Consider the following 13,696-nt stretch of genomic DNA (forward strand, 5'->3'; position numbering starts at 1 on the left):
TGAAATACTGACATATACCTAATATAATTATTTTTCTTTCAAATTCTAGGCAAATTGTACTTCTTTTCAGATGGCATTCTCTTTTCTGATCCCCACCATGGCAGCATTTCCATTTCAAAGAACCACATGAGTTCCATTTCTCTCTATGATGGGGTGAGTATTTTGTTTGTTCCTACTGTCATAAACTTTTTCTCAATTTTTAACAGTAGTTCTGTAGGGTACTAGTACAAAGTTTAGATTTCAGTTGCAGTTTTGTGTGTGTGTGTAAAACCTAATACCTGATGCAAATCTCTACACTTTTGGTATTGGTTAGCTTAACCAATTACTGACTATCTAAACTGTAGGGAGGAGAGAATTTTGTATTAGACTGAGTTATCAATGTGGTCTTAATAGTGTGGAAAACTGCTTTTTATTAAAAGAAAAATTGCAGAACATAGCATTCATAAAACATCCAGCAGTCTTAAGAGATGGATAGAGAAAAGTTCAAGGCATTGTGAAGTCGTGTGGTGTATTGGAGGGTGAAATGCTGCCTTCTATTCAAAATATATTTAACCTTTAGCCAAATGTTCATGGCAGTGTACCACTTATCTCTGGAGAGGTCACGAGCAGTGTCTGTCTACTGTCGTAGAGCATTGTGTAACTGACAGGGTGAAGGGAATGACTGGTTCACGTTTCCCAAGCTGAGAAGTGAGAAGGAAAGGCATGTTGCATGTAGTTACACATACTCTGAGTAATTACAGTAAAAGACACAATGTTAGGTGTAGACTTTTGCCATTCCTGTCATCAACTTACATCACTTCACTTGGCCAACTTGCCACACTGAGTTTGGTCTTCTGGCTTAGTGGGAATTAGGAGTTAGGTTAATGATGGCAACTCAGCTTTTTTTTTTCCCCTCTTCAGGACAGACACGCTGGGTTAACTATCACTTTTTCAGAATGGAAAAGAGATTATTTTGGTTGGTTATTGTTTCCTAAGCACTAAAAAAAAAAATAATCTCTGTTTCCTTTAGTTTCTATTTTCTTCAGGTACAGTATTATGCATTTGTTTAATGACCTCCAGAAAGCATTGTGTTGTAATGATTTCATCATATAATGGAGGAAACCAGTAAAATACAATAAAAGTGTGTGATTCAATTGAGATGAAAACACAACAGTGAAGAGAATCTTACCTTAGCTGCCTTTTCTTGTTTATCATATTGATTGCCCCTTGGTAGTTTAAGAAGCTATTTTAACACTGACCTTCCTTCTATTGTTTGATTCAAGACACTCACTTTCATAAAACTAGCTATTTATGGGACCTGGCTATCATTCTTGAACCGATGCCAGATTTTTGTGTAAAGCTAAACCTTGACAGAGAGCATTTTATTGTTCAACTGACTTGGCATAATACAAGGGTGGAGAGCTTAAAACGTTAAGAAGTGACAGGAGAAGAAGGGTAATTGTTAGTACACTTTTTCCAAAAGTTATTGCAACAGCAACGTTGATGGAAAAGAAAGAATAATTTAATGCTACGATTAAAATAAAAGTTACAAAGACTTTAAGTGATGCAAAGTAGAGTTCCTTAGCAGCTCTATCACTATGCCTGCTAGAGCTTCTCTTTTTAACTTAAAAATGTCTGCGCTTCTGCCTCCAACACGTGCTGCAGGCTTCTCTGTTCTGAGAAGCTGGGCACCTAGCTGCCACCTAAGCTCCTGAAGTCCTTGAGGCTCATAGACATCGAGTGTGTGGAGGACAGGGTAGATTCCTCACAAAACTGTCCCATGAAGGTCTAAAGCAGAAAGCATCCTAATCTTAGCAGAGTCAAACATAGATATCCCATCTCCTAAGGCAGCACTATTCTAGCTTAGTACTAACCATCCTGGGAGTAAAAGAAAACCCAACAGGCTACACTGCCACCAGTCTTCACACTCCCAGCTTTATTTTTTTTTTCCTTCTGTAGCTGTTCAGTGTCTCAATAAACTGTATCAAGGCATCTTTACTGTGTAGAGCTTAAAATGCTATGTGCTTGGTTTTAAGGTCTTCTTTAAGACAAATATTTCAGCTTGTAAGTACCTGAATTCAGCGTTCATTTTGGCCATTAATCAAGTGAACAAATATTAAGTCATACTTAGTTGTGTTGTTGTTGTGAAATCTTAGATTTCACATTAACATCTTGTAAAACTTTGAAATGGATTCTTTTTAACCTTATGTCCGTGGGGATTATTACTGCTTCTTTTCAGCTTTTTTCAATTTGTGGAACCCTAAATGTTCTCCAGGAGGAGGAGGAGCACATTCTGTTGCACACTTCACATGCAGATTGCAGCATGTATGAGTTGGCCTTTTAGCCAATTCTCATGCAATCTGCAAGCTGTCCTGCAAAATCCAGGATCTGTGGACCATGTTCCAAAAGCCATTTTCTCTTTAAAGAAATTGTCCTCTCTTATGAGAACATTTTTGTAAGTTCTTCAGTAACCTCAATGACTTTGAGAGGATTACTTTTATAATTAATCCCTTAGTTAGCAAATGGTAGAGATTCTGTTTGCAAATGTCTCTGAACTGATACCAGTTCTTATGTAAGTGTTCCATAATTTGAGCTTTTTCTTGAAAATTAGTAAGTAGAGTTCTTTGCCCACTTCTCCTGTTTGAAGGGAGATGGATATTACTCAGTTTCTGATTTGAACCCTAAGTAATGGAATCCCCATTTTCCAGGGATATTTCACACTGCTGAATTGTATTGCTTTTCTAATACTTTGGTGTGAAGTCAAAGCTTGAGCATAAAACACTTCAGCATCCTGCAAAGCTGTACATAAATGCCTAACTTGAAAACCAGAAAATCAAGGGTCAGTGTTGTTTTATTAGAACAAAAAATTGGGCAACCAAAGTTCAGTGCTTCTGAGGGAGACTGATCTTGAGGGCTTCAGCTTTCTGTAGGTGAAGACCTAATTCAGGTGAAGGAGCAATAGATTTAGAAGAAGTTGTGCTCCTTAAAGAATCTGAGAGGAAACAGGTCACTTCCAACATACAAGTGACCTACACTTTAAATTGCAGGCCTGAGAATTGTATCTCATTGCAGGATGGCTCCTTTCAGAGCAGAAGCTCAAGAGCATGGTGTATTAAAAAAAAAAAAAACAAAGAAAAAGCTTGCAATAGCACCATGCCATCCTTCTAATCTTTGTAGCTGACATTTACTTCATTCTTCCATGTATCTGTGGCAGAGGAGATGTGTGGGTACAGATGAAGGTGGCTTTGTTGTGAAGGGTTAGCAGAGGAAAGGGCTAAAGGTCTAGTTTTTGGTGGAGGGAAAAGAGTAGATATTAAAATGCAAACTTTTCTTTTCAAGACAGGACAAAGGTACTTACAACAATCTCAGATGCTTTCTTTGAAGCTTATGATATATCCAATAGTTGCAAAGTAGAAACTGAGGAGTACTGTAAGTGGCTGCAGTTGAACCTTCTGCTCCATACCTGCTCTATGCAAGCTAATGAATGTTCGGATCTTTACGCGTGCCCAGCTGTGACTGTAGTAGTTCTCTTCTGATCTCTGCTATTTAATGTATTAAGCCTTTTTTCACTTTCAATAACTGTTAATTATAATTTGTCCTGTCTCTTCCTTTTCTAGGATTCAACCAGTATTGTTGCTGCTCTCTTTATAGACATCAAAAGTTCCTTGCTTGCTCATCTACCAATTGAATTCCATACCCGAGACAACTTTTTGATGATTGCACTTTTCCCCAAAACAAAGATTTATAAAGCTTTTTATTCACAGGTAAAGTCAAAAAAGATCGGTTTGGGTAGGGGGAAAACCACACAATTACTCTTTGTGTTTCAGATGAGAGGCAAGAGTGAATTTGTTGATGTCTGTCCTACTAATTAAATTTGGAAAGAAGATGGGGTTTATTTCTCATGTTAGTTGAGCCACTAAATCTTGTCACATGATAAGTAAATACAGGAAAGGTTCAAGTTCAAGGTCTTTCTTGCATCAGTCTTCAAGCAAAACCTTTTCCTATAGCGCAGTGAAGAAGCACAGTTTAGAAAGGAGAAGGGGCAGTTAATACTGAGGGAGGAACAAGTTAGGAAATACATTGAAAACCTCCTCTGTGAAGCTGGATGGGATTCACGGAGGGTATTGAGAGAGATGGCTGATGTGATTTTGAGGCTGCGTATCATTTATATAAAATCAGGGTGTTGCAGTAGGAAGGACTGTTACAGATAACTTTTTCGGTAGTGGCAGATAACATAACAAGGGGCAGTAACCATAGATTGCAGCGTTGAAGATTCAGACTAAATGTTAGAAGGAGGTTGGTTCAGTGACTGGAACCGGTCACACAGACCGTGAATCTCTGCCTTTGAAGATTTTATAAACTTCGCTGGACAAAGTGATGGCTGAGCTGATCTGTACTGCCAGCAATAGTCCTGCTTTGAGCAGGAGGTGGGCCTGGAGACCTCCAGAGGCTCTCTTCCAGCCAGAAACTCCGATTCTCTCTGTGACCTATGGCATCTGCCTTGCAGACTTGACATTGTTGTGGAGTGGACTGCCCTGCCATGTAGACCTTGCTAGTCCTTCCCAGGGGCATGATTGCTCCTGCTCTTAGGACCTTGCATGTGTGAGAAACTATAACTTATGTATGCATTTCTAGCGACTGTGTTGGTCGTTAAGTTTGACGCTGACCATGTGCTTTCGTTTTGTCTTCTGAAGCCAGTGAGTGCTCTAAAAGCTTATTTTCTAGTAGTTGCATTTTAAACGTAGCACTGCTGAATAATCGGCTACAGCAATTGTATGTAGTGGCAGAGGTTCTATTGTGTTTTTTTGTGGTTAGACACATTTGGATTGTGATCCTTAGGGAAGTTTTGTTAAAGTCTTTAAGTATCCCATATGGCATTGTATTATTCTCTAAGTAGATTGGCTTCATGCATTGTGATGCAGAGGCTTTTAATAAAGAAAACTTTGTAACAATAGCACTTTTGAGGAAACGAGTCTGGAGATTTTAGGACTTCACAAGGGTTTTAGTATGCGATCATAACACTGGATTGGAAAAGACCACCTAGCTCAGTGAGTACAGTCCCCACTAGTAATATTAATGTTACTATAAAATTTCTCCTCCTTTTATCTTAAGTGTTTAGATTACTCCCACTGTTCCAGTATGTGAGTGGTTGGGAGTATTTTGTTTGTTTGTTTTTGAATTTTCAGTCTATTTTATTAGGTCTAATTTTATATCTGTTTTTTCTTTTGCTCTACCAGCTGACATCCTTGAGGTATTCAGAAATTTCAGACCTATTCTTTCTGGCTTATTTGGCCTGATAAAATAAAACCAGATCTTTTTATATCTATGCTTATGAAAAGTTCTCTTTCTTCTGATCGTCATAATACTTTTCTTTTGATCTGCTTTTTGGCTGTAGATTTCCAGACTGTGTGTGGTATCTGAGATGAGGGTGTTTGTTTCTTGTACAGAGGCAATAATAGTTCTCTCTTCTGAAAATGCTCAGAGGTACCCTTGGTCTGCCTTTACTTTTCACTGCTGCCTTGAATTAATAGATTGTGCTCATTTTTTGAGAAACTCCTTCGGGTCCTCTTCTCTTTTGCTACCCACTAATACTCCAGCTGTTTCTAGAAGTGTTTGTGTGCTCATTCTTGCTTTCATACTTACCTTCCTCCTCTTTTTCATAGAATCACAGAATCACAGAATGGTTTGAGTTGGAAGGGACCTTAAAGATCATCTAGTTCCAACACCACCCTGCCATGAGCAGGGACTACTTCCACTAGACCAGGCTGATCAAAGCCCCGTCCAACCTGACCTTGAACGCTTCCAAGGATGAGGCATCCACAGCTTCTCTGTTCCAGTGCCTCACCACCCTCATGGTGAAGAATTTCTTCCTAGTATCTAAACTAAATCTACCCTCTCTCAGCTTAAAGCCATTACCCCTTGTCCTATCACTACATGCCCTTGTAAAAAGTCCCTCTCCAGCTTTCTTGTAGGCCCCTTCAGGTACTGGAAGGCTGCTATAAGGTCTCCCTGGAGCCTTCTCTTCTCCAGGCTAAACAACCCCAATTCTCTCAGCCTTTCCCCATAGCAGAGGTGTTCCAGCCCTCTGACCATTTTTGTGGCCTCCTCTGGACTCGCTCAAACAGGTCCATGTCTTGTACTGAGGACCCCAGAGCTGGACACAGTACTGCAGGTGGGGTCTCACCAGAGTGGAGTAGAGGGGCAGAATCCCCTCCCTCAACATGCTGGTCACACTTCTTTTGATGCAGCCCAGGATACGATTGGCTTTTTGGGCTGCAAGCGCTCACTTTTCTATTCTGTTTCATCTATTCTTACAGTTAGATCTATTTTTCTATGAAGCATCTCAATGCTGTGTAGACTGTCTCCCAACTTAGTTCCCCAAAATGCTGTCAATTCACTTCATTCTATGCCAAATTCATTGCAAAGGGTGTCTCGGGGCATTCCCTAAGCAACTCTGCTGGTGAATGTCCCCAGCCTTCTGCTGCTTTTTTTGGTGCTATTTAGACCTGTCCTCCTTTGAGTTAGCTTTTTTGCCGAACAGTTCTGTACTGAGGTTCAGTTTCTGCAGTTTAACAGTTTCTCATCTGGCACCATATCAGTTGCTTTGCTCAAGTTCAAGTAGATGAAACATGTCTTGTCTTGAAGATGTTATCTCATGAACGAAGACTATTCATAAGATCAACTGTACCTGATTGTGTAAGCCATGGAAACATATTACTGTATTTTGTTAGTATTTACCTTCAGGTAAATACTTTTTTCTGAAATAACTTTTTCTAAAAGTCTGCATACCATTGAAGTTGCACAGACATAGTAGTCATTCTACAGACCTGTAATCACAAAGATTCACTAAAATGTAGGCACTAGTTTTACTCTTCTCCAATCGTATGGCATGATACCTCACTTTACTGGACCTATGCATCAATTATTCCAAGCCTCCTTGAAATAGGGAATGACAATTACCCCTTCCTCCAGGTCTGAGTGTATTAAATTCCTTGTAACTGAGACATTTGCAAGATTTTGAGCACACAGAACTGGAATCTGGTTTGCAGATCCTGCGAAGACAAGCTAGGACAGTACTTTTCATGTCCTCACTCTAATTGATAGTGGAGGAAAACTTGCTTAAGCTCTGGGATGTATTGATTTCTCTGGTTTTCTCCACCTTCTCTAATGCCATAGCAGCTCTTTTTAAAAATGTTCATTAAGTTATACAAAAAGGACCCATTTATTTCCTTTGCATTCTGTCTCAATCTGACCTGCATTTTCACTTTATCCCTGGCTCTTTGCCTTCTAAAGAATACAATTTTCTGTTGACCAGTCCTTCTTTCCAGTCCTTCTTTCCATTCCTTGTAGGCATTTTCTCCTTAGTCTCTTATACGTGTTTTGAAGTGGTTATTTGGTTGCGTGGATCCTTCTTCACAAGCAATATTGTCTTTCTTAATATCAAAAGGGGTTTTTTTGATGTTTTTTATCTCAGTACCCTTGTGTTTAGGATGCAGATTTGTTAATGGAAAGCAGTCTTTCCTCCGCAGTTGTTTTGTCTTGCAGCAAATTATTGTGAAAAATGACAATGGCTGTTGCCTTTACTTATTAAAGAAGGGAAATACCGAACACTTAAATGACTGTGTGATTCATCTGAATCTGATTTCTAGGTTCAGAGTGCCATTCATATTAATGTGACTTGGCTAGAGCAATAGGATGCGAGCCAAAACACTGTTCCCTAGAGAAACGAAGGGCTCCCTTTTCTTTTGCGAAGGAACAGAGTTTTTGTTAAATTTCTAGAAATGATTGCTGTAATCTTGCCTCCTGAAAATTCCAATACTACTTAAAGGAGACTTATATTAATTCAGTTCCTGCTGTACTGCAGTTGGACTATAAATACCTAGCGTATGCTATAACTGTAAGATACACGTGAATGTTACTGCTACTTTGGTGGGTAAATTTTTTTCCTAGGATTTTTTTCCCAGCTATGAAGATGGGGGGAAAACTAGACCGTTTCAGTAAAGTTACTTCTTAAAGCAGTTCTAGTCTAGCCAAAGAGGAGCTCACAAAATCTGATCTGTGGAGACTTCGTCCATATTTTGAATTCTTGCAGCAAAACCAGTATTGTGAAATATTTAATGGCTAGTTAAAATGCATGTATTTTTTTAGGTGAACAAAAGCAATGCCTAAACAAATTCAAAACAAGTTTTGCAAAACAATGACACTTATCATAGGTCTGGTTTGTTCCAGGTTTTCTCTTCTTGGCAAAACCAGACAAACTCAGGATTATCTTTAAGGGTTGTCCAGGAGGAATTCCTGTCTGTGGAACAAAAGAGACTGTAAGTTCATGCCACTTACTCCAGTGTAATTATACATTAACTGTGTGCTACAGTCAGAAAAATGCTGTCACTCACTGAAGATTTTGATAGTGATTCAAAAAGGAATTGCTGCATTCTTAGTGCAACACTCACTTTTTTTTTAACTAGTTACTATGTAGCCATCTGGTTTAAAGAAGACAAATTTCTAGGTTTCTTTTTTAACTAACCGATTAATTAATTTGCTTGTTTTAGGCATTCCAGTGTTCAGAAGCTATTTAATGCCTTGTCTTTTCCTTCTGGGGAAAGATGCAGGGAGCTGAAAATATCTGCTACCCTGCCAGAATTAGAGAGGTGAGAAATTATTTTTCTTTTCAAGGGATCAGTTTTGTCAGAAATAATACAAAAATATTTTGGTCTATGTAATACTCATCTAAAAATTGCTTATTTAATGACTTTGTCTTCACGCTAGATATTTTTATTCTGAGGTGAATTATTTCCTCTCTAGGAAGCCTCTGTTTGACCTTTTAACAATCTTATTTTAGTAATTTACCAACTATTTATATGAATGAAGTCATTTCATCTTGATTGTAAGAAAAATACTTTTGTTTTTTAAAGGTTTGTGCAACATTTTACTGTCAGCAGCGTCAGTCACGAGCCAGTAATGAGAGCACATCTTCCTATTTTATTGCAACAGTCAGAAATAATTCCTGATAGCAAAGCAGAAAGTGATAAGGTAAGGAAGGAACCCGACAATACTTCCTATCCGTAGTATAGTATATTTAGCAAATATTCTGTCTGTCATTAGTTCTGTTGCAGGCAATGCAGTAAAATACTGATGTACGCTTAACCACGCTCTCTGCCGCCTCCTCCAATACCACCAGTTCACACTGAACTTGCTTCAAGTCTGTTTCTTAGAATAAATTGCTCTGCCCTGTTTTCCTGATTACATTACTTAATTTCTTTTCATTTAAACAGTCTTTTGGAAGTGCTAATGGCCCTTCAGCCTGATAAAATAGAGGCAGAAAATGAGGCGTAGGTCTTCAAATGGACAGTTTTCTCTAATGTCCAGAGAGAGTTAGCCCTAAAGCAGTGGCTTGTTTTTACGAATTGCTGAATAATTTAACTGAATTGTTCTCTGGAACATAGAAGTTCTTTAAATAGCATAGAGGTAGCACATGATATTTAACATTTGCTGATATTATCTGTAGAACACTCAGTTCTCTATAGGGCCAATAACAATTGTCAAACTTAAGGAGTGCTTTAAATAGCATTTTCAGAGAAAATATTTCCTTGTAACTTTCCAGCATTTGAAATCTGCTGTGAGCAAGAAAGTCAAAGCAGAGGAATATAGTCTTTCTCTTTGAATATTGCAATATGGTGGCAGCCTTATGTCCTGGGATCTAGTTCAGAGATTATACTGACACCTAAATTAAGTATTAATTAGTAAACCTTTATTAATGTTTTAAAATCTGATTTTAAGGTTAGTTTAATTGGTTTTGTGAATGTTTAAAAAAAAAGAAAGAAAGAAAGAAAGAAAACCCTTTCTACAATTTAATACCAAATTCTACAAAACACGCAAACTTAGTACCTCTGATTTTTGAGTTACTTAGAGTCGTAGAACAGCTCAGGGACCTGTCTTCCAGCTCTATATCTATTATCATGAATACTCATTTTCTGTGAGCATCCAAAAGTGATTTCGAGGATAGGATGCAAACAGTCTGGAGATGGCTATCTTCAAATATCGTGTAGAAACTGGAAGAGGTAATTTGTCTGTTAGTAACAGGATGATATGCAGTGTGATGGCTGATTACCAGTGACATAATTTCTTAAGTTCAGCACAGAGAGTTGTTTTAGTCCTGTTTCCTCCAGAGCTCATTTGCTTACTTCTCTAGCACTCTCCACTATATAGTGTAGAACTATATTTACATACTTTGGAGATATTCTCTGACGTCTTCTCAGTGTTTCTTTGCTATGATTCCTCTCTAAATACCACAAGAAATACACATCATGAACACAGAGCTGCTTTATGCAGAAAAGCTGTTGGTATGTTAGAGCTGTTATTGTGCAGCCTCTTACCAATCCTACTCAAAATGCAGCTTTGCTGGAATAGATTACCATGCTTGGTTAAGTATCAGAAACCTAGAGTTGCTCTTTGTGTTTGACGAGACTGTTTGACATACACCATCACTTTTTGAGCCATTTTGCTCAAATACTGCTCTATATATTTGGATGTATCCTTTTCACCATAGGAAGCGCAACCTATTTGGTGTCTCTGTTTTGTCTGGCATTTGCATTAATACTTACACTTTAATTTTAACATAAAGGTTTAGATAATACTGTTTGCTGTATTTGTTAATTATCCTGTCACTAAATTTAATGTATGAAAACCAAAAGCAAACATATTTTTCTAAAATGATGCATATCTGAGTAATGGCATGAACACAATTACAGTTCCAAGCTATCTTGCTGTTTCTGTGGTTAGTGTCACTTAATTTTGTGTTTAGACTTAAGGCTCGCTATCTTGATAAAATCTTATGTGTGTGCAATTGTTGTAGCTCATTTCTAGTCTTCAAGTTGCCCCCCTTCTTAATCTGTTCCCTGTGTTTTAGGTGGTTATCACCATTATAACTGGTCTTCCAGGATGTCGCTGCAGCGATCTGTGCTCTTTTCTTGTAACTTTTAACAAGGAATATGGAAGGTTTGTACAGTTCTGCTTTTACAGTCCAAAGCAGTGGTTATACTAATCACCGAAGAACTGCTCAGCGTGAAGGAAATGAAACTATCAATGTTTCACTTTATTTATTTATTGTTTTTTATATCCCCATTTCTAATTTGCAAACAAATGTGTAATAAATTCAGTAAATATTATAAGGCACCTTAAGTAGTTCTGCATAGCACACTGTAGGGTAGAGTATATTACTTCAGTTCTACTACTTCGGGTATCTCATGTAACTGTGTTATGCCAGGTAGATTTGCCCTTAGATTTTAGACATTTAGACAAGAAAAATATCACAGGAGATTTCTTTGATGTTCCACGGGTATCACTGTAGGTCTATGACGTGTGTCTGGAACTATCACTGATGCTACAAACAGTTAATAATCTTAGAAGGGCCAAATGAATCCTGCCTTAAGCAAGTATGGAAGTCGCCACAACTTGAAGGAAATAGGTGAAGAGCTTCCATTTATTGACTTTTGTGGTAGTGAGTCTAAAATGCATTTTTCTTGCAGAAAAGACTATACTAACAGTTCTTGCTACAGCATTGTTTTTAATCTGACCTGGTTTCTATTCTACAATAGCAGGAGATATATTCAGGACATCTGTTTTATGGTAATAAGATAAATCTACTGTAAGAATTTGACATTTTGTATGTTGATATAGGTTCTGGAAAAATAAATAATAAATTCTTATCCTTTTTAAATCTTACAGCCAAACACCTTAGCATTTAATCTTAGTAATGTCCTGGACAGGTTTTTTTGTATTACATTTGATTCAGTGTCTTGATATTAGCAAGTTGATTCAGAACAGTTTTGTGGTTCTGTTTTTAGGACAAATGAGTAAAGTGACTTTTGAATGTTCTGAAATAATACATTTTATCATGTTTTACTGCAAATGTCATCATTACTTTCTATTTTTGCAGTGAAATATTTTCATGCCCAGAGTCTTTTGAATTGGATTCATACAATTTTTGTTTACTGCATCACTATCAAAGATCAGAATTATTCAGATGATGTCCTGCTTTGAAGAAGCAGTAATGTAAAGAATGTGCTTATGCTGGAGATGACAGAAAGCCAAGTAAATTCCTCTTTCCCATGTGGTATGAGATGTGGAATCTTAGGGCTTGTCAAATTTATTTTTGGTTGTTGGTTTGAAATAAAAAGAAAACAGAAATATTATGTCATAGAACACTAACTTCTTTCCTTGTTTTCTGTTGTTTAGGTGGATAGTTTATCGGCAAACTATGGATAGCCCGGAATGTTTCAGTGCAGCCCACTTCCAGCGTTACCTCTCCAGTGTCCTGGAGGCTCAGCAAAACCACAGCGTCCGTCAGTCCACTTACACTAAAAAGAACAAGCGTCTCTTAGTGGTCTTGCAAGGGTAAATGTTTGAAACTGTTTGAACTGTTGCATAGAATAAGGGATTTTCTGTTCCCTATTTCCAAGGCTTTTCTAAACTTTCTCATCACTCTGAAGCAATCAAATTTCTGTGCTGTAGTGTGGTACTCTGTGAATTCTGTTTTACGTATGTACTAAACTCAGCTTTCCTGCAACCTGTTAATTTTATTGCTTGTTACTCCATTGAAACAATGGTGTCCCAAGTCTTCCTTCAATCAAAAGGAAGGACAGACTGCGTTTGGTTCATCTTCCCTATTTAGGAGATTGACTGTGATTTTTAGCTTCTCAAAAGTTTTCTTGCCCTTTCCAGCTGCATCTTAGACTGTTAAATGGTGCTTCATTTATTGGTGCAGATGTGTGGTTTTGTGTTTGGGATTGGTTTGTTTGTTTTTTCTCCCTGGGAGGTCCTAGATAGAGAGGTACTTGTCCTTCAAAGGCTGATGAGACTTATTCGTGCACATATTCTCATATCTACTTCAGACTTGCATTTCCAGTGGCAAAGTAAGAGTACTGGTGGTGGTTGTCTGTCTTTAAAGCCATAGATCTAGATGGGGGCAATGTAGAAGAGGCAGCTTGAGATTGTGTTGCAGAGCTGCAGGTGAATATTACTGAATATTATCTGCTCTAGCATTATCTTAATATTTAGAAGGAGTGTTACGTGTTGTAGTCCCTGTTGGTACACAAATGAATTATTGCTACTTTTTCCCAACAGACCTGTATTTTGCTGATAACAAAGCAAAAAGACATGGAATAAATGCACAACTTTTTACAGAATGCAGAAAAGCGTGTTAGCTGAGTTCTCACCCTACCTTTCGTGTATAATTTTCTTAGAAACTTTGCTAAAATGTTAAAATTGTTTTGATGAAAAATGGGGGTGGAGCACCTCCCTATTTCTTTCAGAGGAAGATCTATTGTCTTTAAGGCGTTAGATGACTGGGTGCATTTTGGTAAATTTTAATTTACGTTGCTTCAGAATAGAAATTAATTTTAGGAGGTGTGATATGGTGTGATATAAAGACTGTGATTATATCTCTCAAGTGCTTACAGTACCTTAAACTTTTGAACCATCAGTGAGTGCTAGAGAATCTTTAATAAATAAATTCATGGTTTCCAGAATTAAATGGTCCATTCAGTTTGCAATAATTTTTCCTCCAAATAGAAAGTTAAAAGCCTAAGCTACCATGACTCTTACTGAATTTTTTAAACAGAGAATGAGTGTGGTACCGTAAGCATAAGAACCAGTCTTGGCTTTTTTTGCAAGTATTTAGCACCTTTGTGTGCATAGATGCTTGCTTTTTCTTTGCATT

General features: G+C 37.7%; 1 protein-coding gene across 1 annotated transcript in view; it reads left to right on the top strand.

Moving 5' to 3' along the window:
- DNAAF9 (dynein axonemal assembly factor 9) overlaps positions 1 to 13,696 on the top strand; it is an 82,191-nt gene that overhangs the window by 45,468 nt on the left and 23,027 nt on the right. The window contains exons 21-27 of the mRNA XM_059817859.1: positions 50 to 153; positions 3,597 to 3,743; positions 8,209 to 8,297; positions 8,529 to 8,627; positions 8,892 to 9,009; positions 10,886 to 10,974; positions 12,214 to 12,372. Coding sequence (XP_059673842.1) covers positions 50 to 153; positions 3,597 to 3,743; positions 8,209 to 8,297; positions 8,529 to 8,627; positions 8,892 to 9,009; positions 10,886 to 10,974; positions 12,214 to 12,372 — 805 coding nt within the window. The remainder of the gene's footprint in view (positions 1 to 49; positions 154 to 3,596; positions 3,744 to 8,208; positions 8,298 to 8,528; positions 8,628 to 8,891; positions 9,010 to 10,885; positions 10,975 to 12,213; positions 12,373 to 13,696) is intronic.

This window comes from Gavia stellata, chromosome 5 (assembly GCF_030936135.1).
Source record: "Gavia stellata isolate bGavSte3 chromosome 5, bGavSte3.hap2, whole genome shotgun sequence".
NCBI lineage: Eukaryota > Metazoa > Chordata > Aves > Gaviiformes > Gaviidae > Gavia > Gavia stellata.